At 39.6% G+C, this 26,027-nt stretch overlaps 1 protein-coding gene across 1 annotated transcript in view; it reads left to right on the top strand.

Moving 5' to 3' along the window:
• PRMT3 (protein arginine methyltransferase 3) overlaps positions 1–8,578 on the top strand; it is a 98,996-nt gene extending 90,418 nt beyond the window's left edge. The window contains exon 16 of the mRNA XM_081098635.1: positions 7,026–8,578. Within this exon, the coding sequence (XP_080954761.1) occupies positions 7,026–7,135 (110 nt within the window). The 3' untranslated portion in view covers positions 7,136–8,578. The remainder of the gene's footprint in view (positions 1–7,025) is intronic.
• The last annotated feature ends 17,449 nt before the right edge of the window (positions 8,579–26,027 follow it).

The following is a 26,027-nucleotide window of genomic DNA, read 5'->3' as shown; positions in this document are numbered from 1 at the left end:
TTATTTATTCATTTATTTAATAATAAACAAAAGTATCTTATTGAAGTGGGAGCCAAGACAACAGGTAGTATTTTCTTTTGGCATCTCCCTCTGAGGGAGGCTAGCAAAGCTGATGGGGCCACCACGTGGACTTACGGAGATGGTTTGGTTTCTAATAACACCCAATGTTGATGACAATGGCAGAGTAAAATGAATACATTTGTGCCTTTTATTAAGGTGTCCCACTTTTAGTAATACATCATAAGGAGTTTATTCAAAATTCAGACTTATTTTTTATTCTTTGCTATTCTAAGAAGTGAAAGTAACATTGTTTTCATTTGTTTGCCTTTCTTTAAAGTATCTTTATGGAATTTTTGTTCATATTGTCAAATCTTCAACCTTTTCCTTTTGGTTTCTGACTTTGGTTTCATATTTTAAAATATAACATTACTATGTTTACACGTTTTTATTGAATCCTTTTCCTCACTGGTTCTAAATGCCCAACTTGCCATGTACTGAATCTCCTAACAGATTTTTAAATTTTTCTACATTATATATGTATCTGTGTTTAGTTCTAAAGCACCATATTTTTTAAAACATTGTTATTCTATAATTTACATGCAATAAAAATTCACATTTATGTTGTACAGTTTGATGAGTTTTGACAAATATATACACCACCCTTATCCTATATAATAAAAGGGTAATATGCAAATCAACCGAACGGCAGAACGACCAGTCTTTACAACACACACTGACTACTAGTGGGCAGATACTTAATGCAGGAGCTGCCCCCTGGTGGTCAGTGCGCTCTCACAGGGGGGGGCACTACTCAGCCAGAAGCTGGGCTCACAGTTCGTGAGCGCAGTGGCGGTGGCGGGAGCTTCTCCTGCCTCCACTGCAGGTGGGCAGTAAGGAGCAAGGGGTCCTGGTCTGTGAGAGCCCCAGACTGCGAGAAGGATGTCTGCCTGCCGGCTTAGGCCCAATACCCGCCGGGAGCCTAAGCCAGCAGATGGACATCCCCCAAGGGATCCCAGACTGCAAGAGGGTGCAGTCCGGGCTGAGGGACACCCTTCCTCCCCAGTGCATGAATGTCATGCACCAGGCCTCTAGTAAAAAATACAAAATACTTCCGTCACTCTAAAAAGTTTCCTTATTGAGCCCTTGTGTGGACATCCCCAATTCCAGTACCCAGAGCAAGGCAGACACTGGTCTGCTTTACTGTATAGTAACATTACTAATTAGCATCACTAATATTAAAGTATTAGTATTCTTTCAGAATTTTATATAAGTGGAATTACACAGGATGTACTCCTGCTTCTTTTGCTCAGCATGCTTTCATCTGTGTATCAGTACTTGGTTCCTTTTTATTGACAAGTAGTATTCCTTTGTATGTATGTATTCCAATTTACTTATGCACTCAGTTGCTGCTAGACTTTTGGATTGTTTTCCGTTAGGGGTCATTATTAATAAAGTTGCTATGAACATTCGTCTAAAAGTCTTTGTGCAGACATGTTTTCATTTCTCTTGGGAAAATACCTGGGAGTAGAATTATCAGGTCTTATGGTAAGTGAATGTTTAACTGTATAAGAAACTGGCAATTTTTTTTCAAAATGACTGTACTATTTAACATTATCTACCACCACTGTATGTGCAGTTGCTCAACATCCTCCTTGCCAACACTTACAAAAAAAGTCAGTTCATTTAATTTAAACCATGCTAATGTATATGCAGTGATGTTATGCTTTTAATTTTCATTTACCTGATGACTAATAATGTTGAGCCTCTTTTCATATGTTCATTGGCCATTCGTATATTTTTTTGTGTGATGTTTCAGTTAAAATATTTAGCTCAGTTTTTAAGTGGGTTGTTTGTCATCTTATTATTGAGTTGTCAGAATCTTTATTTATATAGATACAAGTCCTTTGTCAAATATATGTGTTGCTAATATATTTATTCCAATTCCCAGCTTTTCTTTTCATGGTCTTAATGTTTTTTGAAGTTTTCTATCTTAAGAAATCTTTGCTACCCTAACATTACGAAGATTTTCTTGTATGTTTTCGTCTAAAAGTTTTTATAATTTGGCCTTTTAAATTTAGGTCTATGGTATATTTTATGTTAATTTTAATATTAGTAGTTTATCTTTTCCCAAATGTGTATTAGGTTGCTCCACCATCATTTCTTGAAAAGACTGTCCTTTTTCTATTTAATTACCTTGGCTAATTGACCATATGTGTGTAGATGGGTCTGTTTCTGGGCTCTATTTTGTCCCATTGATCTAGATGTATGTTCTTTTTCAAAATTGGTTTTGTTATTCTAGAACCCTTAAATTGCTATATACATTTTAAAGTCAACTTGTTAATTTCCACCACCACCACCCCGCCCCCCCCCCAAAAAAAAAAACAAAAAAAAACCCCTGTTAGGATTGGGATTGGGATTGTGTTGAATGTATGTATTACTTTGGGAAGAATTGCCATTTTAACCATATTGGGTCTTTCATCCATAAGCAAAATGTGTCTTTCAATTTAGTTTAGATCATCTTTAGCACTCTTTCATAGTTTTATGTTTCTAAATCTTGCACATATGTTGTGACATTTATCTCAAGTATTGTATATTTATATGATACTATTGTAAATGCTATGTTGGTTTTTTATTTCAATTCCTAATCCCTTATTGCTAATGTATAGAAATAAAACTAAATTTTTTATATTGACCTTATATCTTAAGACATTGCTAAACCATCTTACAGTTCTAGTAGCTTATTTCATATTGCTTTAAGATATTCTATATATAAGAAATGTGATATACAAATACAGATTGTTTTATGTCTTTTTTTCTCTAATTTATATTTCTTTTTTTCTTCTCGTGCACCTTAGTGCCCTTACTAGGGCATCCAATAGAATACTAATTAAAAGTGGTCAGAATAGACGTTTTGGTCAGAGAACATATTATGTATGCTTTCTGTACATTGTTTAAGATTTGTTTTATGACCCAGCTATGATCTATCTTGGTTCTATAGATGTCAATCGAGTCATGTTGGTAATAGTTCAAGTCTTGCATGTTCTCTCTGATTTTATCTAATTATTACAGTTATCAACAAAGAAGAGGAGAAATTTCCAGCCATAATTGTATATTTTTCTGTTTTTTTTTATGGTCTGTCAGGTTTGTGTCATGCATTTTGAAGCTCTGTGCATACAAAAATTTATGATGTGTCATTTATGATTTGAACAACTTATTCTATTGAAATGTCTCTCTTTATCTCTGGTTATATTTTTTTTCCTGAAGTCAACTTTGTCTGAAATTATTATAGCCATTCCAACCTCTTTATGATTAATGTTTATATAGAATTTCTTCTTTTACTTTTAACCTATATCTTTATAAAGTATGTTGGACATGTTTACATTTAATATTATTACCAATGTTATTGAATTTGACTCTATTGTTTGCCATTTGTTTGTTTTTTTTTAATCTCCTCTGTCTTTTACCCCTCTTTTCTTCTTCTTTTTTTTATTATTAAACATTCTTTACTATTTTATCTCTACCTGTGACTAATTAGCCATACCTCTTGGGTTTGTTTTTATAATGGTTGCTCTAGAGCAGTGGTTCTCAACCTTCTGGCCCTTTAAATACAGTTCCTCATGTTGTGACCCAACCATAAAATCATTTTGTTGCTACTTCATAACTGTAATGTTGCTGCTATTATGAATCGTAATGTAAATATCTGATATGCAGGATGGTCTTAGGCGACCCCTGTGAAAGGGTCATTCGACCGCCAAAGGGGTCGCGACCCACAGGTTGAGAACCGCTGCTCTAGAGTTTCCAGCCTGCATCTTTAGATTATTACAGACAACCATCAAATGATATTACACCACTTAATTTGAGGTTAAGACTTACAGCAATAGGCTTCCATTTACCCTCTCCCATATTTTGTGCTATTGTTATAAAACATTTCCCTAAATGTTTTAATCCCACATATGTTGTTACAATTCTTGCTTTAAACAGTCAATTACCTTTTAAAAAATTTGAAAAAGGAAGAAAAAATCTTATATTTATCACTTACCTAATGTTTTGGGCATTGTTTGTTTATTCCTTTGTGTAGATCCAAGCTTCTTTTTGATAGCATTTTTCTCCTGTCTGAAGAACTTCTTTTAACATTTCCTGTAGTGCAGGTCTACTGGGAAAAAGTTTTATCTTTTATTTCTCTGGAAAAAGACCTTATTTTTCTTTAATTTTTAAAAGATTTTTGCTGGATATTGAATTCTTAGTTAATAGGGTTTCTTCTTTTATCACAAAGACTAGGAGCCCAGAGTGTGATTCAAAATCGCGTGGCGCTGCCCACCTCGAGTGGCCAGTTCAGCCCTGCCTCGGTCCCCAGGCCCCAGAGCAGCCGCAGCCGCTGCTGGCCTGGCCCTGCCTCCCTCTCTTGCCCTTGAAGCAGCCGTGGCCGCTGCTGATCAGGCCCTCCCCCAGCGCAGGCAGGCGGAGGCCCCTGCCAACGCCTGCCACCCCGCCCACTACACTATGCACGCAACTTCCTCCTGTCCAGTCGACTCGTTACATACAGCGCCCTGGTTAATTAGCATATTTCTCTATTATATATAGACTAGAGGCCCGGTGCACAAAAATTTGTGCACTCGGAGGGGAGAAGGGGTCCCTCAGCCCGGCCTGTGCCCTCTCGCAATCTGGGACCCCTCAGGGGATGACCACCTGCTGGCTTAGGCCCAATCCCTCAGGGGATTGGGCCTAAGCTGGCAATCAGACATCCCTCTGGCAGCCCAGCAGCCCTTGGGAGATGTCCACTTGCCAGCGGGGAGCAGGCCTAAACTGCAGTCGGACATCCTTAGCGCTGCTGAGGAGGCAGGAGAGGCTCCCACCACCACCGCTGTACTGGCAGCCATCAGCCTGGCTTGTAGCTGAGCAGAGCTACTCCCATGTGAGAGTGCCCTGACCGCCAGAGGGCAGCTCCTGCATTGAGCATCTGCCCCCTGGTGGTCAGTGTGTGTCATAGTGACCAGTCATTCCCAGTCCTTCTGCTGTTAGGGTCAGTTTGCATATTACCCTTTTACTATATAGGATAGAGGCCTGGTGCACGGGTGGGGGCCAGCTGGTTTGCCCTGGTGGGTGTCCCGGATCAAGGTGGGGGTCCCGCTTGTGTGCCTGGCCAGCCTGGGTGAGGGGATGATGGCTGTTTGCAGCTGGTCACACCCCCTTCAGGGTGGGGGTCCCCACTGGGGTGCCTGGCCAGCCTGGATGAGGGGATGATGGCTGTTTGCAGCTGGTCACACCCACTTCAGGGTGGGGGTCCCCACTGGGGTGCCTGGCCAGTCTGGGTGAGGAGCTGAGGGCCGTTTTCAGGCTGGCGGGTGACTGAAGCTCCCAACCTCTCCTTTTTTTCTTTTTTTTTGTTCTGGGATTTATTTACCTTCTATGGCTGTCACTGGAACTGAGAGCCAGCTTTAGCTCTGAGGCCGGCTCCAGCTCTGAGACCTTGGCTGCTGAAAGCAGGTCTCTGGGTTTGTTTGGATTCTGTAATTGAAACACTGTTTCAGCTCCAGCTCTGAGGCCGGCTGGCTGAAAGCAGGTTTCTGGGGTTTGTTTATCTTCTATGTTTGCAACATTGTTTCTTAGAGTGGAAGCTCAGAGGCTGACAGCGGCAGGCGGGAAACCTTGGCTTCCTCCTTCACCTGGAGCAAGCAAGCCTCCTGTTTGCTTCAGCTGCCTGGCTGCTGGCCGCCATCTTGGCTGGCAGTTAATTTGCATATCTCGCTGATTAGCCAATAGGAAAGGTAGCGAAGTTATGGTTAATTACCATGTTTCTCTATTATTAGATAGGATAGATATGTCTAGTGATGGAAAACTATGTCAGCTTTACCATTTTTGTGGGATATATAGAATGTGTCAGTAATGATATCTTTATACTCTAAAATAAATATAACTATTAGATGGTTTTGATATGTTTTATGGTGCTGTTTCACTACCATATTGAAAAACATCCAGATTTATTATCTCTTAATGTTGGGGACTTGCAGTTAAAAAAAAAAAAAAAAGTAAAATATTTATTCAGTCCTTGGGTAGTTTTATATAGACCTCTTAGTCACTTTATATGGACTCTTTGTGTGTTCATCCAGATGGTGAAGCTATACCTGCTGCTATTGGGCGTGATCTTACTCTTATTAAAGCAGGGAATGGCGATCAGTTACAACTTAATAATCTCTTTTGTTATTTTTAATTAGCTCTTGGTAAATAAGTGAAAAAAAACTTAAATGAGAAGTATTTATACTCAGAAAAGCACATAGATATAATATATAATTTCATTTTGGAATAAAATAAAATTTGGAGCATACTCTATAAGATTTTAGGGAATCAGTTTTTACATTTAAAACAAGTATGTAATGTTTTTTGTGTTTACTGTTTCACCTGTGTAGGTTCTGTTTTCCATTTACACTGTTAGCACCTTCAAGGCTAACAGCCTTGTCATGTGACTCTATAAATTTATGTTTTCTCAGCTATAGTTTTCTGTACCTGAGAATGTCATGTTCTGAAGGCACTCTATAACATGTGTTTTCTCCCTTAAATGCCATTCCATGTGTACTCCTTAAGTTAACCATGATTTTAGCCCTCAGGTCATTCTTTTATTAAATTCTTGTGAAACATGCCTTTTACTGCCTTTCAGCCATCCTCAATTTTCACTCTCAGCATACTTTAGACATAAACCTGTTGTATAATTGTTGGTGTAGCTATTTCTCTTTACCTGGACATCATATGAACTCTTTGAGGGCAGGAACCGTATCTTGTATCTTTCTGTGTGCTCAGGATTCACCATAGGAACTCGTATTCAGGAGTTCAATAAAACTACTCCCCAATCCCACATGACCACTGAAGTTTTGCTCTTTCTCAAAAATTTGACAATTTAAAAGTTTTTGAAAATTAGTGAAACATCTCAACAGCAACAACAAAAAAACAGAAGTACTGGTGTACATTATTACTTTTCTGTTAGGACTGTTTTCCTTGAATTCTTAAACATACTTTTTGCCTTTCTCCTGTAGGTGAATCCTTGAAAGGAAAGATCACGGTCCAGAAGAATAAGAAAGATCCACGTTCTCTCATTGTGACCCTGACATTGAATAATTCAACTCAAACTTATGGTCTCCAGTGAAAAAGCCATGAAAGCACAACTAACTTTCCGGGTTTTTTTTGTGGGGGTGGGAGCGTTGTGGATGTAGGGGGAGCAGTTTTATGTGAGCACATGGATGATTGATCCTTTCCTAATGAGTCTCCTCAGTAGAATTGTGGCAGGAATCCAATGTAATACAGCCAAGGAAGGGAATCCACTGGTCCTAGTCATCCAGCTACATAACCACATTCTTGGAAGTCTAGTTGGTGAGATTTAACCAAACCAAATGTGACCCCTACATTAAGTTTAGCTTTATTGAAAATCATTTAAATTGGCCTACATATGGAACAGACATGGTCTTTGTTATTGTTTAAAGTTTCCTATTATAAATTTTAAACAGTACTTAGTTGTTATTTGGGTAATGTTTTATTAAACCAGTAACTACACAGAAGGCATTGCACATTTTATTGCAGATTTCCTCTCTGAGGAGGAGTATTTGTTAGAATATCAGTATATAATAGATTCAAGACAAGTGTAAGGGACTAAAATATGGAAAAGCGCATCACACAAATCATATGATTATTTTGTAGTGCTGTAGTTTTCATTTTGTAGCTTTGCAAATATTCTTTAGCCATTTAATTTTCTAGCATTGCCCAGGAAATCTAATTTCAATATGTTTATTATAGGTTTCACAAAAGTTTTTAAATTTTGGGATAAATGTGTACTTATTTACTAACATAATGCCTTCTTCGAACTAGATTTTTGTGCAAAGCTAAATGTGTAACTGTTGATCTATCACTCTTTACAATTGTGTCATTTATCGTTGACTCAGTTTGAAACGCAGAATAGAAAACATTTAATAAAATGTATACAACAGCCATTAGCATTATAAAATGACATTTCAAAATATTAAGGCCTTTTATAAAATCAGAAGCATAAAAATTTTATTAAAGTACTTGACATACAATATTACATTAGTTTCAGAAGGTGTGCAATATAGTGATGCAACATTTATTATAAACATAAAATGATCCTCACAATAAGTCTAGTAGCCATCTGTCACCATAAAATCTTATGGTGTAATTGACTATATTCCCTGTGTTGTACACTACATTCCTGTGGCTTATTTTATAACTGGAAGTTTATATCTCATCCCCCTTCACCATTTTCACCCATTCTTCCTGCCCTCCTCCCCTCTGGTAACCCTCAGTTCTCTGTATCTATGAATCTGGTTTTGTTTTAGATTCCATATATAAGTGAAATCATCTGGTGTTTATCTTTCTCTAGCTGACTTATTTCATTTACCATAATACCCTCTAGGTCCATCCATGTTGTCAAAAATGGTAAGATTTCATTCTTTTGTATTTCTAAGTAATATTTCATTGTGTGTATATACTTCATCTTCTTTATTCATTTATTGATGAATACCTAAGTTGCTTCCATATCTTGGCTATCTTATATAATAAAACCCTAATATGCAAATCTACCAAATGGTGGAACGACTGGCCGCTATGATGCGCACTGACCATCAGGGGGCAGACACTCAACGCAGGAGCTACTCCCTCGTGGTCAATGTGCTCCCACAAGGGAAGCACTGCTCAGCCAGAAGCCGGGCTCACGGCTGGCGAGCAGAGTGTGGTGGTGGGAGCCTCTCATCCCTCCGCTGCAGGTGGGCGGTAAGGAGTGAGGGATCCCAGACTGCGAGAGCCCCGGACATCCCTCGAGGGGGTCCCGGACTGCGAGAAGGCGCAGGCTGGGCTGAGGGACATCCCTCCACCCCCCAGTGCACGAGTGTTGTGCACTGGGCCTCTAGTTGTAAATAATACTGCCATGAACATAGGGGCGCATACGTCTTTTCAAATTAGTTTTTTACTTTTCTTCGTGTAAATACCCAGAAGTGGAATCTCTGGGTCTTATGGTAGTTCAGTTTTTAATATTTTGAGGGATCTCCATACTGTTTTCTATACAACAGTGCAGGAGGATTCCTTTTTCTCCACATCCTCACCAACACTTGTTATTTGTTGACTTTTTAATAATAGCCATTCTGACAGGTGTGAGGTGATATCGCATTGTAGTTTTGATTTGCATTTCTCTGATGATTAGTGATGTTGAGCATCTGTTCATATGTCTGTTGGCCATTTCTAAATTGGGTTGTTTGGGATTTTTTGATGTTGATAAGTCTTAAAGGAATTGTTTTTTTAAAAAAAATAGGGATTTTTAAAGAAGTGAGTCATATGCTTCTTTTCAGTTAAATCACTGGCATTTTGTTTTTTCGTTTTGTTTGTTTCAAAACAAAACAGAGGCAAGGCCACAGTGGTAAGAAGTATGAGCTCTGGAGTCAGTGTGTAGGTTGAAGCCGTGGTTCTGGGTCTTACTTGCTATGTGATCTTAGTCACATTCCTAACGTCTCTCTCCCTCCATGAATGTGCCAATTCATGAGTTAATGCATTTCAACTACTTAGATCAGTAGTTACCATATTGGAAACAGTCCATGGAAGTGATAGTGTCATCATCATCATAGTCAAGAATCCCTCCAAAGAATATATGACATTTACATTAGTTCAGTTGGAGAATTGTCAACCTCATTAAAAACTAGCCTAATACATGAATGGGTGGGGAGATTACAACTGAAATTAATATTTAATATAGCAAAAATTGTATTGAAAAGAAATTGTCTTTTGGTCTTTATTAGAAAACTAGACTTATAACCCGTCAAACGATGGTGTTTCAGACCATAGTCTCTTAAGTTATTCTTCATGAGCATGATTTTTCTTTTCACTGGGTTAAATCAGCCAGCTTGTTTTCAATGTGAATTTGTATTCAGACCATTACTGGAAATGTATGGTGCAGATAGTACAGCTCAAAGTACTTGGAATGGCTTCATGAACAAAGTTGAGTGGGGTGGGGTGATAAAACAAAAATAAGGAAGCCTGTAAGAAGTTTAATAGATTGTTAAAGTAACAAAAACTATCTAATTTTTTATTTTGTTTTTCTTTCTTGTATGTACATAACCATTGTTTTCTGCTACTTGAAAAAGTTTTATCAAAAATGATTATTCTTCAAAACTCTTGTTTAATTTTCATGGGGTTTTTACCCAGTGGCTCTTGATTGTTTTCTCCTAACTATAACTAGCCCAATCATAGTTTGTGTACCTAAACATTTTATGAAAATTTCAGAGTCCAAATATTAGCTCTTCATTTGGAATTTCTGCCATTGAACTGCTGTGAAAAATAAGTACTTTGTCACCCTTGACAGAGGTAACATAATGTCCTTTCATGCTGTGACAGATGGGCGTTTATTGATAGCAAATTACTCTGTCCCAAGGATTCTCTTTTATTTCCATTAAGAAATTTTTTTTTCCTATTTTACTTTGTGAGCATTACCATTATAATGTTGTAATATGTGGAGTTCATTCAAGTAGAACAGTCATCTCTTTTGAGTAGAGCAGTATTTTCTGAACAGAGCATTTTGGAAGGAATCTTCCAAGAAAACAACTCTGCAGGTGTGCAGCATTGCACAAGTGGTCCAAAGTAGCCCCGACTGCCAGGAACAAATAAGTCATGGAGTTCTCATTTATTGCTTAAAGAATTTATGTCTGATGCGTAGGGCAAATAATTCTGATCCAATCGGTGATAGCCATTGTCCTGCAAAAGAAAAGAGTAAGCTTGTTCAAATAAAACGATAGAATTTTTCACTAAGATTCAGGTTTTCAAATTAGAATTTTGGAAAACATGTATCCACCACCATGAGCTTGCTGGCTCTTAAAAAGACTGAGAATAGTCATACAAGGAAGGAAAAATATTTTTTTTCTACCCTTTTAAGTTCTCTCAACTGGAACCTCTGTAACAAAGATTAGCCAGAGAAATGCATTTAATAGAAGTTTTACATGACACATGAGCCTTCAGAAGGAAATAAAGACCTGAAGAAACAGTTGCACCTGACTTTTTATGCCAGGTTTGCTGAAGAGTGTCAAGTCGTGGGAAGATGTGACAGGAAAAGGTGTGGTCAGTATAGTAAATAGGGGCAAACTTAGCAAGGCCCGATCATTCAGATTCCTCTCTGTCCCTTCATTTTCGGAGATACTTCTTTCCTGCTGGTGTAGGGAGGCACCTCTCACAGAAGGGTTTTATGAGCGGCTTCAGGGGAAGGTCAGAAAGTCCTTCATGAAGGTGAGAGGAATCATACAGACAGATCAAATATATGTTCTCATGGTGGCTGTTGAACACTGGGTTCACCTGTTTACAGGGAAGCAACAAGTCATAAGAGTTAACAAAAGAGAAAAAAAAAAAGGTCATCTTTCATTCCTCACATTCCTTGAGCTTGAAATATTCAGTATGCTAAGTTGCTGTATTTTGTGGTAGTGTGCTCTATACCTGGTCAGCAGTAACAACTGGTGATTTTTTTTATCCTGGATGACAAAATGAATCAACATTTTGAAGATCTGCATCACTCAAAGAACTAATATCCTGCTCCCCCCCCCCCCCAAAAAAAATGTGTAATGTCACAAATATCCATTCAAAGTACAAGATAAATTACTGGATTCTAATGAAACAATAAAAGTTTATTGATAGTTTTAGGTTTCACATTGCCACTGGCCTTTAAGAAACTACCTGTCAAGCTTGGACTTAGTATTCAAGAAGATTATATGAGGCTATATTTTCCTTATGAATCTCAACCAAAACATAAACAGACTGAATGCAGAAGCAGGTATAAGAATACAGCTGTGTCCTTTCTACTAAACCAGGTAATAGAGATTTGCAAAAATGCTAAATAACACTACTCTTACTAAATATTATTTTTGGGAAAAAAATGTCATTAAAAGTTACTTCTCAATGAGATTTCTCTGTCCAATTTAAAGTTGTAAAACCCATACTCCCCCTCCCCCTCCGTCCCCCTCCCTCCTCCTTTTCTCCTAGCACTTATTGCTATTTAGTGTACTATCTGTATTTTACCAGTTTGTCTTTTTTATTTCTTTTTCCTTCCACTAGAATGTGAGCTCCAGGAGGATAGGGATTTTTGTTCATTTTATTAATTGCTGTATTGTGCACTGGCATATAGTAGGAGTTTAGTCAATATCTGTTGAAGGATATTGGCCAATAATCTAGACTGGTGGTTCGCTATAATTAACCAATGATACTATGGCAGTTTCTCCTCTTTAATTACTTATTTCGTTATCTATAAATTATTTTGCCTTTCTGAATTAAGACACCTCTAATAGATTAGTACATGTTTAAATGTTTATTTTTTTCCAACCACTGATGTTTTAAAATTCACAGCCTAAGACCATCAAATGGTTTTGACCCCATATAAAAACCCTAGGTTTACATATGGGTGGATCATTTAGTGAACATTTGCACATTTAAATAGTTTTTAATTTACTTGCACTTGATCCTTTTCACAAAGTAAATAATTTGGTATATTTTAGAATTGGCAAAGGGTAATGATAGGTGTGAAAATTGCTTGCACACGATACACTATTTTAAAATCAAATTGTTTATAAAACTTAATATTTTCTTTATGAATTAAACAGTAAGGAAACAAGGACAAAATTAGGAGTGACTCCAAAAATCTTCAACATATAACTTCATAAACTAATGTCAATAATTAGGAATATTTTAGCTAATGAGAAATCTTGATCAAATAATTTTTTAAAACCTTACTTATACATATGGATAATAGTTTTATAACATTAGTAACAGCAAGGATTTTTTTAAGTGGTATTTTTATCCTCATCTCCATCCTTAACGTTTTTGAAAGAACAAAATCTTTGTGTGGTTTGAGTGCCCTTGGAGTGATTTCTGAAAGCAAACAGCACATTTTTCCCTCTTTGAAACTGAAGCTGAAATCACAGGAACATGAATGGAGCCCCAGGTCTCTGTTTCATTAGTGTGTGTGTCTCCAATGACCCTCCTGCTGGGAACCCTAATAGGATTTCTTCCCCTTACACCTTCCTCTGCCCCTATCCTCATGCTGTTCTATGGTATTTGGTTTAATGAGACAACTCCTGTGATCCAGAAAAGAAAAAAAGCCTGTCTTTTCCTTAAATAGACAAAAGGATAGCTAAGGGAATTCAAAATTGTGTTCTGTTTCCTGCCATTTGATTGTGACTGGCATTTGATGACAATCCTGAATATGCTGAGCCAGAAAGATCACAGTAGCCACTTAGTCTCAAAATCTCAGGCATGGTTGGGCAGATTGCCTCTCACAGAAATCCATTTAGCATTAATAATGTAGAGACAGAAGACATTAGCTGGGAGGGGAAATGGGTTGTTGCAGAAAAGCAGAGAAGAAAGTAGAAACCCTAAAATTTTTCCTATGAAGTGAGAACTTGAAACAACCTAGTGTTGATGGAATAATTGATAAAAGTGAATGTAAAATGTTTACAATAACATATATACATATATATATGTATATATATATATATACACAATAAAGAGCTAATATGCAAATTGACCATCACGCCCTTGCACAAAATGGCCGCCCCATGTGGTCCATGATGGCTACCACAAGATGGTCGGCAGGGTAGGGCGATTGTGGGTGATCAGGCCAGCAGGGGAGGGCAGTTAGGGGCAATGAGGGCAGTTGGGGGCAACCGGGCCTGCAAGGGAGGGCAGTTGGGGGCAACTGGGCCTGCAGGGGAGGGCAGTTGGGGGCGACCAGGCTGGGGGGGGGGGCAGTAAGGGGTGACCATGCCAGTGAGGGGGGCAGTTGGGGGTGAGCAGGCCAGTGGGGAGGGGGCCGGGTAGTTAGGGGCAATCAGGCAGGCAGGCAGGCAGGTGAGCAGTTAGGAGCCAGTGGTCCCAGATTGTGAGAGGGATGTCCGACTTCCGGTTTAGGCCTGACATCCCCCAAGGGGTCCCAGATTGGAGAGGGTGCAGGCTGGGCTGAGGGCTCCCCCACCTCTGTGCATGAATTTTGTGCACTGGGCCTCTAGCTATGGAAATAAGAGTAATAGATACTGGGAAGTTTAGGGTGGTAAAAGTAAGCAAAATTCTATCAGAGAAAGATAGCAGTGTCTAAAATGGATGCACCAAAAAGTAGATATATAAACATTATTTAGGGATGTAAAAGTGACCATGAGAAAATTTTTAAAAATTGTTTAACAAATTAAAAGAGGTTCGTTCTGGGTAGGAGTTAGGTTACAGAGGACTGGATAGAGGGACTCTTATTTATGATCCCTTGTATCCATTGATTTGGTCTATATGGTAATAAAACATTTTAAATTGAACTAAAACTAGTGCCATCTGACCCCTTGGATAGTTGCCTTGGGGCTGGATAGAGGTGGAGCATGGTCTGAGATGTGGAGTTAGGGCTGGATAGAGGTGGGGCATGGTCTGGGATGTGGAATTGGGCTGGATAGAAGTGGAGCATGGTCTGGAATGTCTGGCTCACAGGTCTGATGCAGTATGTCAGCTTTTTCCATTGGCCTTGTTCAGGTATGGATGATGAGCAAGAGGGTTAGCACAGCCTGCAGTGGTCCAGGTGTCTTGAGGATGCAAGACAGCTTGTGATAATAAAGAGCATTACAAAGTGTGATGTCATAATAGTTCTTTCCACATCCTTTGCATGGCCTATAAAAATGGTCCTCTCCTTGTCAAGTTACTTACAGAGCAGTGATTTTCAACCAGTGTGCCACCAGAATTTTAAAACATGCAATACCTGAGTATTTAGTGCACTGACCTCTTTTCCCTTAAATTGTCAAATAAAAAAATGACAATAGCCAACACCATAGTCAACCCGGGTGAATGAATCAAAAGTGTACCTTTTTTTGGGTCAAATTGGCAAAAAAATTTTGGGGTGTGCTACAGAATTTCAATAATTAGTTTATGTGTGCCATGAGATGAAAGGGGTTGAAAGTTGCTGCTGTAGAGAATATAGACACCAAATAACTCTCGTGGGGGCGGGGGGCCTTTCTCTGCCTCAGCTATGTAATAAGTCACACTTTGGAAAGAGAAATCTTGATTTTGTGTTTGCTGCTTATGCTGCAGCTGGAAGAGAATACAACTCTTCAGAGTTTGTTAGCCCAGAAGTCTACATATTTTTTTCTGCTGGTGGTTTTAACCACTTGTTCCCAAATGCAGGTCTGCATTTCTAGGGGAGCTTTATTTAAAGTGCAGGTCCCTGGGCACCTTCCAAGGAGAATCTCATGCTATAGGTCTTGAGTGGCATTCAGGAGTCTAGTAATTCTGATATGCAAAGAGATATGGGGACCCCTGATATAATCCAGTCTAGTTTAGGTAACCCTCAAAGCAATCTTAAGAAATAGAAGACCAAAATTTAAAAACATTGAGTCATTTTTCCAAAAATTGCACTTATAGTGACATCAATATTTTAAGCATATGTGTCTGCAGTGGGGTGCTGCTAAATGTTTAACACCTAGTTCTCCAAAAACAGAACTCCTCCCCTCTATGGAGCTTTGACTCAGAGCCTTTGCCAATTTCAGTGGTATAAATACTCACCATGGCTGATTTCAAGCTACAACAATGATGTCACTGAACATAGAATTAGGAAGAGATGCTCAAGAGCATACAGATATTTCCACCATGTAGACACTGACATAGACACTTATAGACATAAATAACCTTAAAAGCATAGAGTATATTAAAGTGTAGTAAAATAATTAAGAAGTGGTAAGTTTTGAGTATTCATTACCTTGGTTATATAATTTATTTAATTGTAAGTTTATATAATTTAATCCTATATAATAAAAGCCTAATATGCAAATTGACCGAACGGCGGAACGACCAGTCGCTATGATGCACACTGACCACCAGGGGGACAGACGCTCAATGCAGGACCTTCCAAGGCACCCAAGGCAGGTGCCAGCGGGGACCCCTCCCCCCCCAATCACCCTGCTGGTTGCCCCACAGATCGGCCCTAATTGCCGGCCAGGCCTAGGGACCCTACTTGTACGCAAATTTCATGCACTGGGCCTCTTGTTTTTAATAATGACTGAGTTTAACAACTAGGTTTCATAATCCCTGAAAATTTAGCAATTGGCTCAATGAGCTGATGCAAGCCCTGATTCAAAAGCTCTCTAGTATTTAATAGCATGTGGTCTGTGGAATATACGTTGTTTAAAATTTTTTTCTGAAACAAAATTGTAAAGGTTCAGATATGTTTGGGAAATGCTGCATGGTTAATTTCTTCTGTAAAACCAACCATGTAGATTGGCATATTATTGGTCCTGAGAAGGGCTGAGGTAGAGACCTTATTAATCTCAAGGCTGAGGTAGAGACCTTATTAACCTCAAACCTAACTTTCCTTTCTCATGTAATAGCAGTCAGCATCCTGCAGGAGCAAAGAGATAAAAGCACTGACTCTAGTCAGATCTGAGTTTGAATTCTGGCTCCACCATTTACTAGTTGTGGGTCTTTGGGCAAATATAAACTTCCTGTTTCAACTTCCTCAGCTATAAGATAGGAATAATAACAATAATAATAATAAGATAAACCAGTATTATATGAAATGCTGAAAGGTATCCTTTAAGAAGAGGAAGAAGAAGAAAAAGGTAAAGATACAAATTATGAACAACAAATACACATCTATCAACAAGTGAATCTGAAAATCAAGTGAATAATCTGATGAACAGAATGAACTGGTGATTATAATAGAATCAGGAGCATAGAAAGGGAGTGGACTGGCTATTCTTGGGGGTAAAGGGGTGAGGGGGGTGCGGGAAGAGACTGGACAAAAATCGTGCACCATTGGATGAGGACAGTGGGTGAGGAGTGAGGAAGGAGGGTGGGGTGGGAACTGGGTGGAGGGGAGTTATGGGGAGGGGGGGAAGAGGAACAAATGTAATAATCTGAACAATAAAGATTTAATTAAAAAGGTTATAAAAAATAATAATAATAATGCCTATTTCATATGGTTGTTGCAAGACTCAAATGAGTTAACATATAAGCGAAGTGTTTAGAGCAATGCCAGGCACCTGAAATTCCTATATGCCTGTAAGCTGTTGTTATCATTGTTGTTATCCTCATAACCACTTGCCCTGCAGCCCAATCATGCCAGTGTCCTTGACTCTCAGGTTCCCTGTCAAGTGATATGGAAGAAGGCAAAGGAATGGGAAAGAAGGGTCTCTTGACATTCTTTCCTGAGTTCAAAGCATTTCCAGCCACACTAGGATGATTTAGGTTTTGCCATCCTGACCAGAACCTGCCAACTGGGACTGTGATTTTAGATGTGAATACATTTAAATATGAATACCCTTAACTAGAAACCATTTATATGCCCATGCCCATAGATATTTTCTCTTGTCATCAAAAAATATAGCAGTGGTTTTGCAATAGGCTTTTTCCTTCTGAGTCAGCATCCTCAGGAGCAGGAATTGTCACCATTCACAAAGACTGGCTCCAGGTTCTGACCTTCTAACTGTCATATCCATAGCTTTTCCCAGTCGAGTGAAGGGCATGAATCCCTTCAATGCTTTGCCTTCTTTCCAACTTGGCTAATTGCATTCTGCCTTAGGAAAGGGGTTGGTGGTGAGTTAACAGCACACAGAATTCCACAAAGGTTGAGTTAAGAGAAGCTATCTGTGACTTCATCCTAGTTTTGTGACAATCTGATTTTATTTTTAAAAGAGTAAAGGGCATGAAGAGATCATTCAAAAATAAAAAAAAGGCCAACAGACAAAAATATTTCTAACCTCACTAATAATAAACTATAGTTACGTTTCTTCTATCAGAGCAAAAAGATATTATTTTTAATTAACAAAATTTAGTAGTGGTAAAAGTATGAGGAAACCAGCACTCTCTTACACTGTTATTTTTGCTAATGTTTATATGATCCTTTTTAGCATACTGTTAAACAATATATATCAATATTTGAAATGCATTGCCCTTTGGCACAGCAATTTGACTTTAGAAATTTATCACAAGAATATAAATTTGGGCAAGTAAACAACAGTGTATGTTTAAAGAGGTTCAAAATGTCTCATAATTTTAAAAAATAGAAACAAACTATCTGTGTGATAGATTGAATTGTTGGTCTCTTCACCCCAATCTGAACTCACATGTCTTGATCATAAGCAAAGTCTGTTTCTGCATTGCCTGACTTTGTACTTGGCCATGTGGTAAGCTCTGGGCAGTGGTCTGTGGGCAGAAGTAACATTATGCCTAATCTTTAAGAGGCCTCAAGTGTTTTCTGCTTTCCCTCTTATGTTTCTGTAAACTCCACAGCATGTCCCAGTTGGTTCCTTAGCCCTAGAAAGTGGATGAGACACACACTGAGGAGAGCCACCCTTGCCAACCTATAGACAGAGCAGGTATGAAATAAAGCAGTACTGCTCAGCTGAGGCCAGCCCACGTCAGCCAACCTCTGGCCAATCTTCAGACATGTGATGTATATACCCATCTATAGTTCTAGAACAGTGGTTCTTAACCTTGGCTGCACATTAGAATCACCTGGGAATCTTTTTAAAATCCTGATTTCTGGGCCTCATCCTCCGGAAATTCTGTTTCTTTGTTATGGGGTGGGGTCACAACATTAGTAACAAAGAAACAGAATTTCCGGAGGATGAGGCCCAGAAATTAGATTTTAAAAAGATTTCCAGGTGATTCTAATGTGCAGCCAAGGTTGAGAACCACTGCTCTAGAAGGAATTTATATAGGATCTGTATCATTTACATAGAGTATATATTATATATAATATTTATAAAAACTATTTTAAGCCACTGAGCTTGGGGCTGATTTGTTATGGAGCAGTATTAACTAATACACTCCATCAAGAAAACATATGTGATGCCATACTATGCAACTGTTATAAATAATGATATGATCTGTATTCACTGACATGGAAATATGTCTATTCAATATTGTTAAGTGAAAGAAATTAGATTTCAGAATAATACACAAAGATATAAGGAACTGGTTATTTCTGGGGGGTGGGGTCAGGAAATTTCCTTTGCTCTGTAGTTTTGTGTATTGTTTGATTTCATTTTTCAAAGAGCATCCATCTTTTTTATAATTAGAAGTATGAAAATGATTATGATATGTACTGAGAGGATTCCAGGAAGACACATCTTGGTAGAATAAAGAGAAAGGCAGGCCCTAACTGGTTTGGCTCAGTGGCTAGAGCATCGGCCTGCGAACTGAAGGGTCCCAGGTTTGATTCCAGTCAAGGGCATACCTTGGGTGTGGGCACATCCCCAGTAGGGGGTGTGAAGGAGGCAGCTGATCAATGTTTCTAACTCTCTATCCTTCTCCCTTCCTCTCTGTAAAAATATCAACAAAATGTATTTTTTTAAAAAATTTTAAAAAAATGTATTTCTGTGGCTTTCAAACATTAAAAAAAGAAAGAGAGAAAGGCAGTTAGAGAGGAAAAGAGTAGCCCAGTTTACATGCAGCTCTGACAGTAGGATAGAGTTCAGATTTGATATATAAAGAACTAGAACTAGAAATAATAATAGTTAACAATGATTATAGCTTACTCTGAGTATGCTAGTAAGTGAACTATCTGTTTTAGTTCTCTTAGCACCTCTATGAGGTCATAATTTTACCTTTCCTTATTTTACAGAGAAAGAAACTGAGGTTCAGAGAGGGTAAATAATTGGCTGTGGATCACACAGCTTGGATTTGAACCCAGGTCTGTCGTCAGAGCCCAACTTATTTTCAGTTCAGAGCCTCATTCTCACTGCATGGTTTTCAGCAGAAGGAGGGACGTGGATGAGGGACAAGGAGGCACCAGGTATGGAACCCCAATATGGGAGCTCTTACAGATAAAGGATAGATGGAGGGTGTTATCACAGAGGAGAGGTCACAGAATCTGAGGTCATATTCTGCATCTGCACCTAGGAGCTGAGTAATCATGTACCAGTTAATTAGACTCCTCTAGCCCTGGATTTATAAGTAATAAATATTTTCCTCATAGTCATGGGAATCATTTCAGTGCCTGGCACACAAGCTGCCATTAAATTGTTTGCTACTATTTTAATATAGTTTTGTAAAAGCACCTTGAAAACAGTAAAATTCCAATCAAACACTATAGTTGTAACCTATAATTTTAGTGAGCACCATATTTCAATAAAATTGATGGGGTGGGCTGAGGTTGGAGTTGACTGAGAGATAAGAGGCCCCGATGAGAGCTTGGCTAAGGGCTGGCAGGGAATGCCCATGGGCAGGGAAGACATTCCAGTGGGAGGATCCACAGGACTAGGCAAATGGCTGGTATCTGGAGATGAATGAATGTGACAGATTTAAAAAGTCACCAAGGTTTCAAATCTGGAAAAATAGTGATAATTTTGATGACGAAAGCTTCATTATTATTAAATTGTGGGTTGTGTTGAAAAGGCAGGGAGAAACTCTCTAGGAAAGATTTGTTTTTCATTCATTCATTTACCACTATTTATTGAGTGCCTGCTATGTGCCTGGCACTGTAGTATATATACTCAAGCAGATGATGGTGGGTGGTGGTGGGGGGGGGACAATTCATAATCAAATAATCACAAAATAAGTGTAAAATACACCTGTAATGCAGAAGGAAGAGGCACGTGGGGTTATGTAAGCATAGAATCAGAAAATATTTTCTGAGAAAATGATGATTCAGCTGACATCTGAAGGATGAATAGAAACTTAGAGTTTAATTCAGGTTGATACTTTGTAGATTCCTAGACCAGCTCTCCCAGAGGCAGCTTGCATTTAGCCATGTCAATCAGAGGTTCTCGAACTTGAGTGTGCACCTGAGTCATCTGGAGGGCTTGTTAATGCATTGGCTGCTGGGACTTATCTGCAGTTTCTGATGGCAGGTCTGGGGTGGGGCCCAACAATGTGCACTCTAACAAGTCCTCGGTGATGCTGCTGCTGCTTACCTGGGGGTCACACTTTGAGAACCACTGCTCTAAATTAACCGCATGCTACCTCTTGCCAACTAGTTGAACTGAACAAAAGCAACTTTTAACAAATGTTTTCCAGGTTGCTCACCACAAAAAAAATCAATTTCCAAAGTTTTTGAAATGTTTTTACACAAGGTTGAATGTTAACATTACATGTTCAACCTTTCTCTTTTTTGAAAAAAATATAAAAATAAATACCACTGTAATCATAGAATCGCCCTGCAGTTAGCTCTGGCTGAATAAATGTCAAAGCACTGTGAACAACTCTAATGGGATCTTTGAAAGCAGAAGATGAGTGCCTGGCCTCTAAGACTGCAGGGGGACACAGGATCATTTCAGGGCCGAACCAGGCAAGGCACGTGCTGGGGGATGGGTGAGAGCAGGGACTGGTTCAGGATGAACCTATAATTTATGGCATAGGAATTCTATTCCCTTAGAAGTTGGGAAAAGGGAAACCTGCCAGCAATCAACCACTAATATTTTTTAATACTGTAAAAACTAATCTTTAAGATTACATATAATGGCATGAATAAATTGTCCTTTTTAAAAATATATGTTTATTGACTTCAAAGAGGAAGGGAGAGGAGAGAGAGATAGAAACATCAATGATGAGAGAGAATCATTGATCTGCTGCCTCCTACATGACACCTCCTGGGGATTGAGCCCAAAACCTGGGCATGTGCCCTGACCAGGAATCAAACCATGACCTCCTGGTTCATGGGTCGATGCTCAACCACTGAGCAACACCAGCCGAGCTAGATTGTCCTTCTAAAGATACCTAACCAGTATAGATAAGGCCTCCCCAACACTAATTCTTCTCTTCCTTTCCCTAGAACTAATTCATGTTGTCAATTTGGCATTTGTTTCCAGACACTCTTTTATGCAGTTTCTATGGGAACAATTGATTATTGTTTCCTCTGATAGTATCATATTCTGTATTGTTCCACAACTTACTTTTTTTTTCACTCATTGGTATATCCTATGGACTTTTCCATGTTAGTATATAACTCCACCACACTCTTATTTTTTTTGGCATATTATTACGTAACAGAACTAATGAGGTTCATGTAGACAGGCATTTAAGCCGCTTCCTCTCCTCCCGTTTTGTTGTTTTGTTTCCCAGTGATGACAAGCAGTGCTGAGGGAAACATTCTCATATGTGCCTTCCCCAAGGCAGGTATGGGTGCTTCTCTAAGGCACATACTGAGGAAGAGAACTGCTGACTCCCAGTATTTGAATGTTTTACATTTTACCAGATGTTGTCAAATTGCCCTCCTACTCCCACCAACAAAGTCACTGCTTCCTTACATGTGTGCCAATCATTGGTAATACTGAATATTTATGTATTACAATCCAGTGGATGAAAAACAGCATTTCATTCGTGTTATAGTTTTCATTTCCCTTGTTACTAGTACATTTGAGTGTGTTCTCATATTTCTGTGCTACATTGAATTTTCTTAGCTGTAAATTGCCTACTCTTGACCTACTCATCTTTCTTCTGGGTTAACTTTTTCATATTGATTTGAGGAATTCCTTATGTAGTCTAAGCCAGTGGTCGGCAAACTCATTAGTCAACAGAGCCAAATATCAACAGTACAAAGATTGAAATTTCTTTTGAGAGCCAAATTTTTTTAACTTAACTATATAGGTAGGTACATTGTTATTAACTTAATTAGGGTACTCCTAAGGCTTAGGTAGATCCACACTCAAGGGGCCAAAGAGCTGCATATGGCTCACGAGCTGCAGTTTGCTGACCCCGGGTCTCAGCAGGTGTCTTTTGTCTCTGTGTGTTTTACAAATACTTTTCCCCAGGTGTTTTTATTTTAATGTTATTTATGGTATCTTTTAGGATAGAGAAATTTTTAATTGGAAATAGTCCAATATATCAATATTTTTTTTTTCCCTAAGGATTTTGCTTCCTGTATCTTGTCTACGGGGGCCTTTATCTCTGTCTTCAATTATTTTGGATCCACTAATGTGTATTATCTTTCATATCAATAAGTTGCAGACATAGAAGTTATCTTACAGCTGCTGTAATCTGATCATTTCACTTTACAGAGGAGGAAACTGAGGCACAGCAGAGAATCTGATGTGTAATACTAACACAACTTCCCCACCCTCAGCTGAGTGGCTGAGTCAGACTGTGAGCCCAGGTTTTCAGATTCCAAGGAAGATGAGTCAAAATCTTTCCCTGATGTAGCCACCATGACTTTAAAAAACTAATACAGGGAGGCGTCTGATTAAGAGAAAGGTCAATTTCCATTGGAACTGGGGGCCAGAAAGTCAAAAGGCTTGGGGGACATGCCTGCCTCTCCCCACAGCCAGGCTGCCTATCACTCCCTTGTGGGGAGGCGGTGTGGCTCCACTATGTACACCTTGAGGAAGTGCTGTGTTGCCTCAGTTTCCTGACTGGAACAATGGAGATAAATAACACATACTGCAAAGGGGTACTGTTAGGTTAAATGAAATGATTTATCTGTAAGGACTTAGTACATATTTAGATCCAAAAAAGATTAGCTATTATTTACTAACTAGAGGCCCGGTGCATGAAATTTGTGCACTGTGTGTGTGTGTGTGTGTGTGTGTGTGTGTGTGTGTGTATGTGTTTGGGGGGGGGTTCCCCTCAGCCCAGCCTGCACCCTCTTGCAGTCTGGGACCCCTCGCTCCTTACTGCCCACCGGCTCACTGCTCCTTAGTGCTGCCACAGAGGCAGGAGAGGCTACCGCCACTGAGCTTACCAGCTATGAGCCCAGCTTCTGGCTGAGTGGCACTCCCCCTGTGGAAGTGCACTGACTACCAGGGGGCAGGTCCTGCATTAAGCGTCTGCCCCCTGGTGGCCAGTGCACATCATAGCGACCGGTCGTTCTGCCTGTCATTCCACCATTTTGTCCATTTGCATATTAGGGTTTTATTATATAGGGTAGCAATAACAACATAATTCCGTTGTTCTTCATGCTGACATTCCCATTAGTCTGGCTAAATCTTGAAAACAGATTGTCTTGCTTTGAAATTCCCAGTTTATAGTCTGGCACTTCTAGGCACTCAGAGTGTTTGTCAGCTGAATGAATGAGGTAACAGATAGCTCAGGTGCAGACCAGCTCAGCAAGGTTGGGTAACATGGAGGCCCCTTAATGCATACTTATTGGTTATTTGTCCCTTCTCAAGGCTGTACGCTCAGGGGAATAAAGACTCCTTGTTACAGCTGTATCCTCACACCTAGAAGAGTGCTCAGCAGTCAGCATCAAAGACCCCTATTCATTTACCCCAAGGGTTTCTTCAGCAGGTATTACTGAACACCTCCTAGGGAGATGGTGTAAACAAAGTACTCCCAGACCCAGGCTTCAAAAACTCCCTGGTGGTGGGAGGTCTTTTAAATTAAAATCCCACACAAACAGAAGCCCATTTGGCTACAAACCAACCTGTGCTGTGCAGAGAAGCACAGAGTGGTCCATCAGAGCCTATCAGGGGCATGTCCAGCAAGGACATGACAGAGAAAATGACAAAGAAGCCAAGAGCCAGGTGATTTGGAGACTTCAGCCAAGTGAAGGGGGCTAGGGAAGAGGGCAGACAAGGCAGAGGCAGTAGCCTATGGAAAGACCCTGAGGAGGGGATGCCCAGCACATAAGTGGAAATGAAGTCTGTGAGAGTGATAGGACAAGTGATTGAGAGGAGGGGCACAGGGTGAAGTACAGAGCAGGCTGGGCTAGGTCACACAGGATCTCTAGCTTTCAAACCAAGACTTGGGGTCTCAAGGTGAGCATGGAGACGGAGTCCCATCAAGAACACTTCATAGCCCCCCAAGCTCTTCCTTCTTGCCAACTAAAATGTACCTCCCATCCAGTCACTACTTCCTCAAAACTTTCCATCCACTTGGCTCCCAAATAATCTTGAGACCCAGAAGAAAAGTCCTCCACGCCAGCACTTTTTAAAGAAAGAAACTGCATTTATTATTATTATTATTATTTAATATATTTTTATTGATTTCAGAGAGGAAAGGAGAGAGAGAGATAGAAACATCAATGATGAGAGTGAATCATTTATTGGCTGCCTCCTGCACACCCCTACTGGGGATTGACCCCGCAACCCGGGGAATCAAACCCAGGATCCTTTGAATCCATAGGCTGACACTCTATCCGTTGAGCCAAACCAGCTAGGGTGAAACTACATTTATTGAACTCCTATTATACGCCAAGGCATGCCCTGAGTCTTTTACCCATCTTATCTTATTTACTGCCCAACAACCTGTGAGATAAATAGTATTACCTTCTTTTGAATAAGAAAAGAGAGACTCAGAGAGCACAAGTAACTTACCCAAAGTCACACAGCTATCAAATAATAGAGCCAGGTCTCTGAGTGCAAAGTCCTGATCATTTACTCCATATTGTTCAGACCCTGGGGCCCGTGTGGTCTGTTTCACTTGGCCTTGTTAGTGTCTCAGGAAGCCACTTTCCTGTGCAGTGAGATACAGTTTCAGGCAGCAGGGAGTTGAAAATTACAGAAAGCTCTCTTCAACCCAGTGTAGAGTTCATTAAGCTCCAGGGGGCACTTAATATCTTCAGCATTTTAAAGCAGCTCTAGGCTCCATGAGTAAAAGAAAGAACTTATACCCACCCCCTAAAAGGTGAATGAAAGTCTTTGCTAACTAAATACTGCAGAGAAGCAGCTTCCCCATTTGGCTGCAATTACCTTGGTCCCCAGTTACATCATTGCTAGTGAAATGATTAACAAAATAATGGTAATGATGCTGATGGTAAATTAAATGGAAATAAAAGGAGCTCAGTGTACTGTTCAATTTCCCACTTGGGGACCACTCCTAAGTTGTGTTCTTCAGCTTCCCACTGGGAATTTCCACATGTAAATAAATACGCCTGATTGGAAAGGCAAACTTAGACCTCTGTCAGTGGCTAACACTGAAATCCAAGGCTGGGATTGCTTCTCTCCCATCCAGGGAGAGTTCCCAAGGCTGATGTCAGTGAAGATGGATTTCCCCCCTCGAAATGTTCCAATGCATTATGTAAATAGAGACAAACACCTTATAGGACTGACCTCTGCCACAGAATTTGACATCCTCCTGCCCTAGCCAAACCAAGTGGAAAATTG

This window comes from Myotis nattereri (assembly GCF_964212035.1).
Source record: "Myotis nattereri genome assembly, chromosome: 9".
NCBI lineage: Eukaryota > Metazoa > Chordata > Mammalia > Chiroptera > Vespertilionidae > Myotis > Myotis nattereri.
Note: the sequence above shows the minus strand (reverse complement) of the source record. Positions and strands in the feature narration are given on the sequence as shown.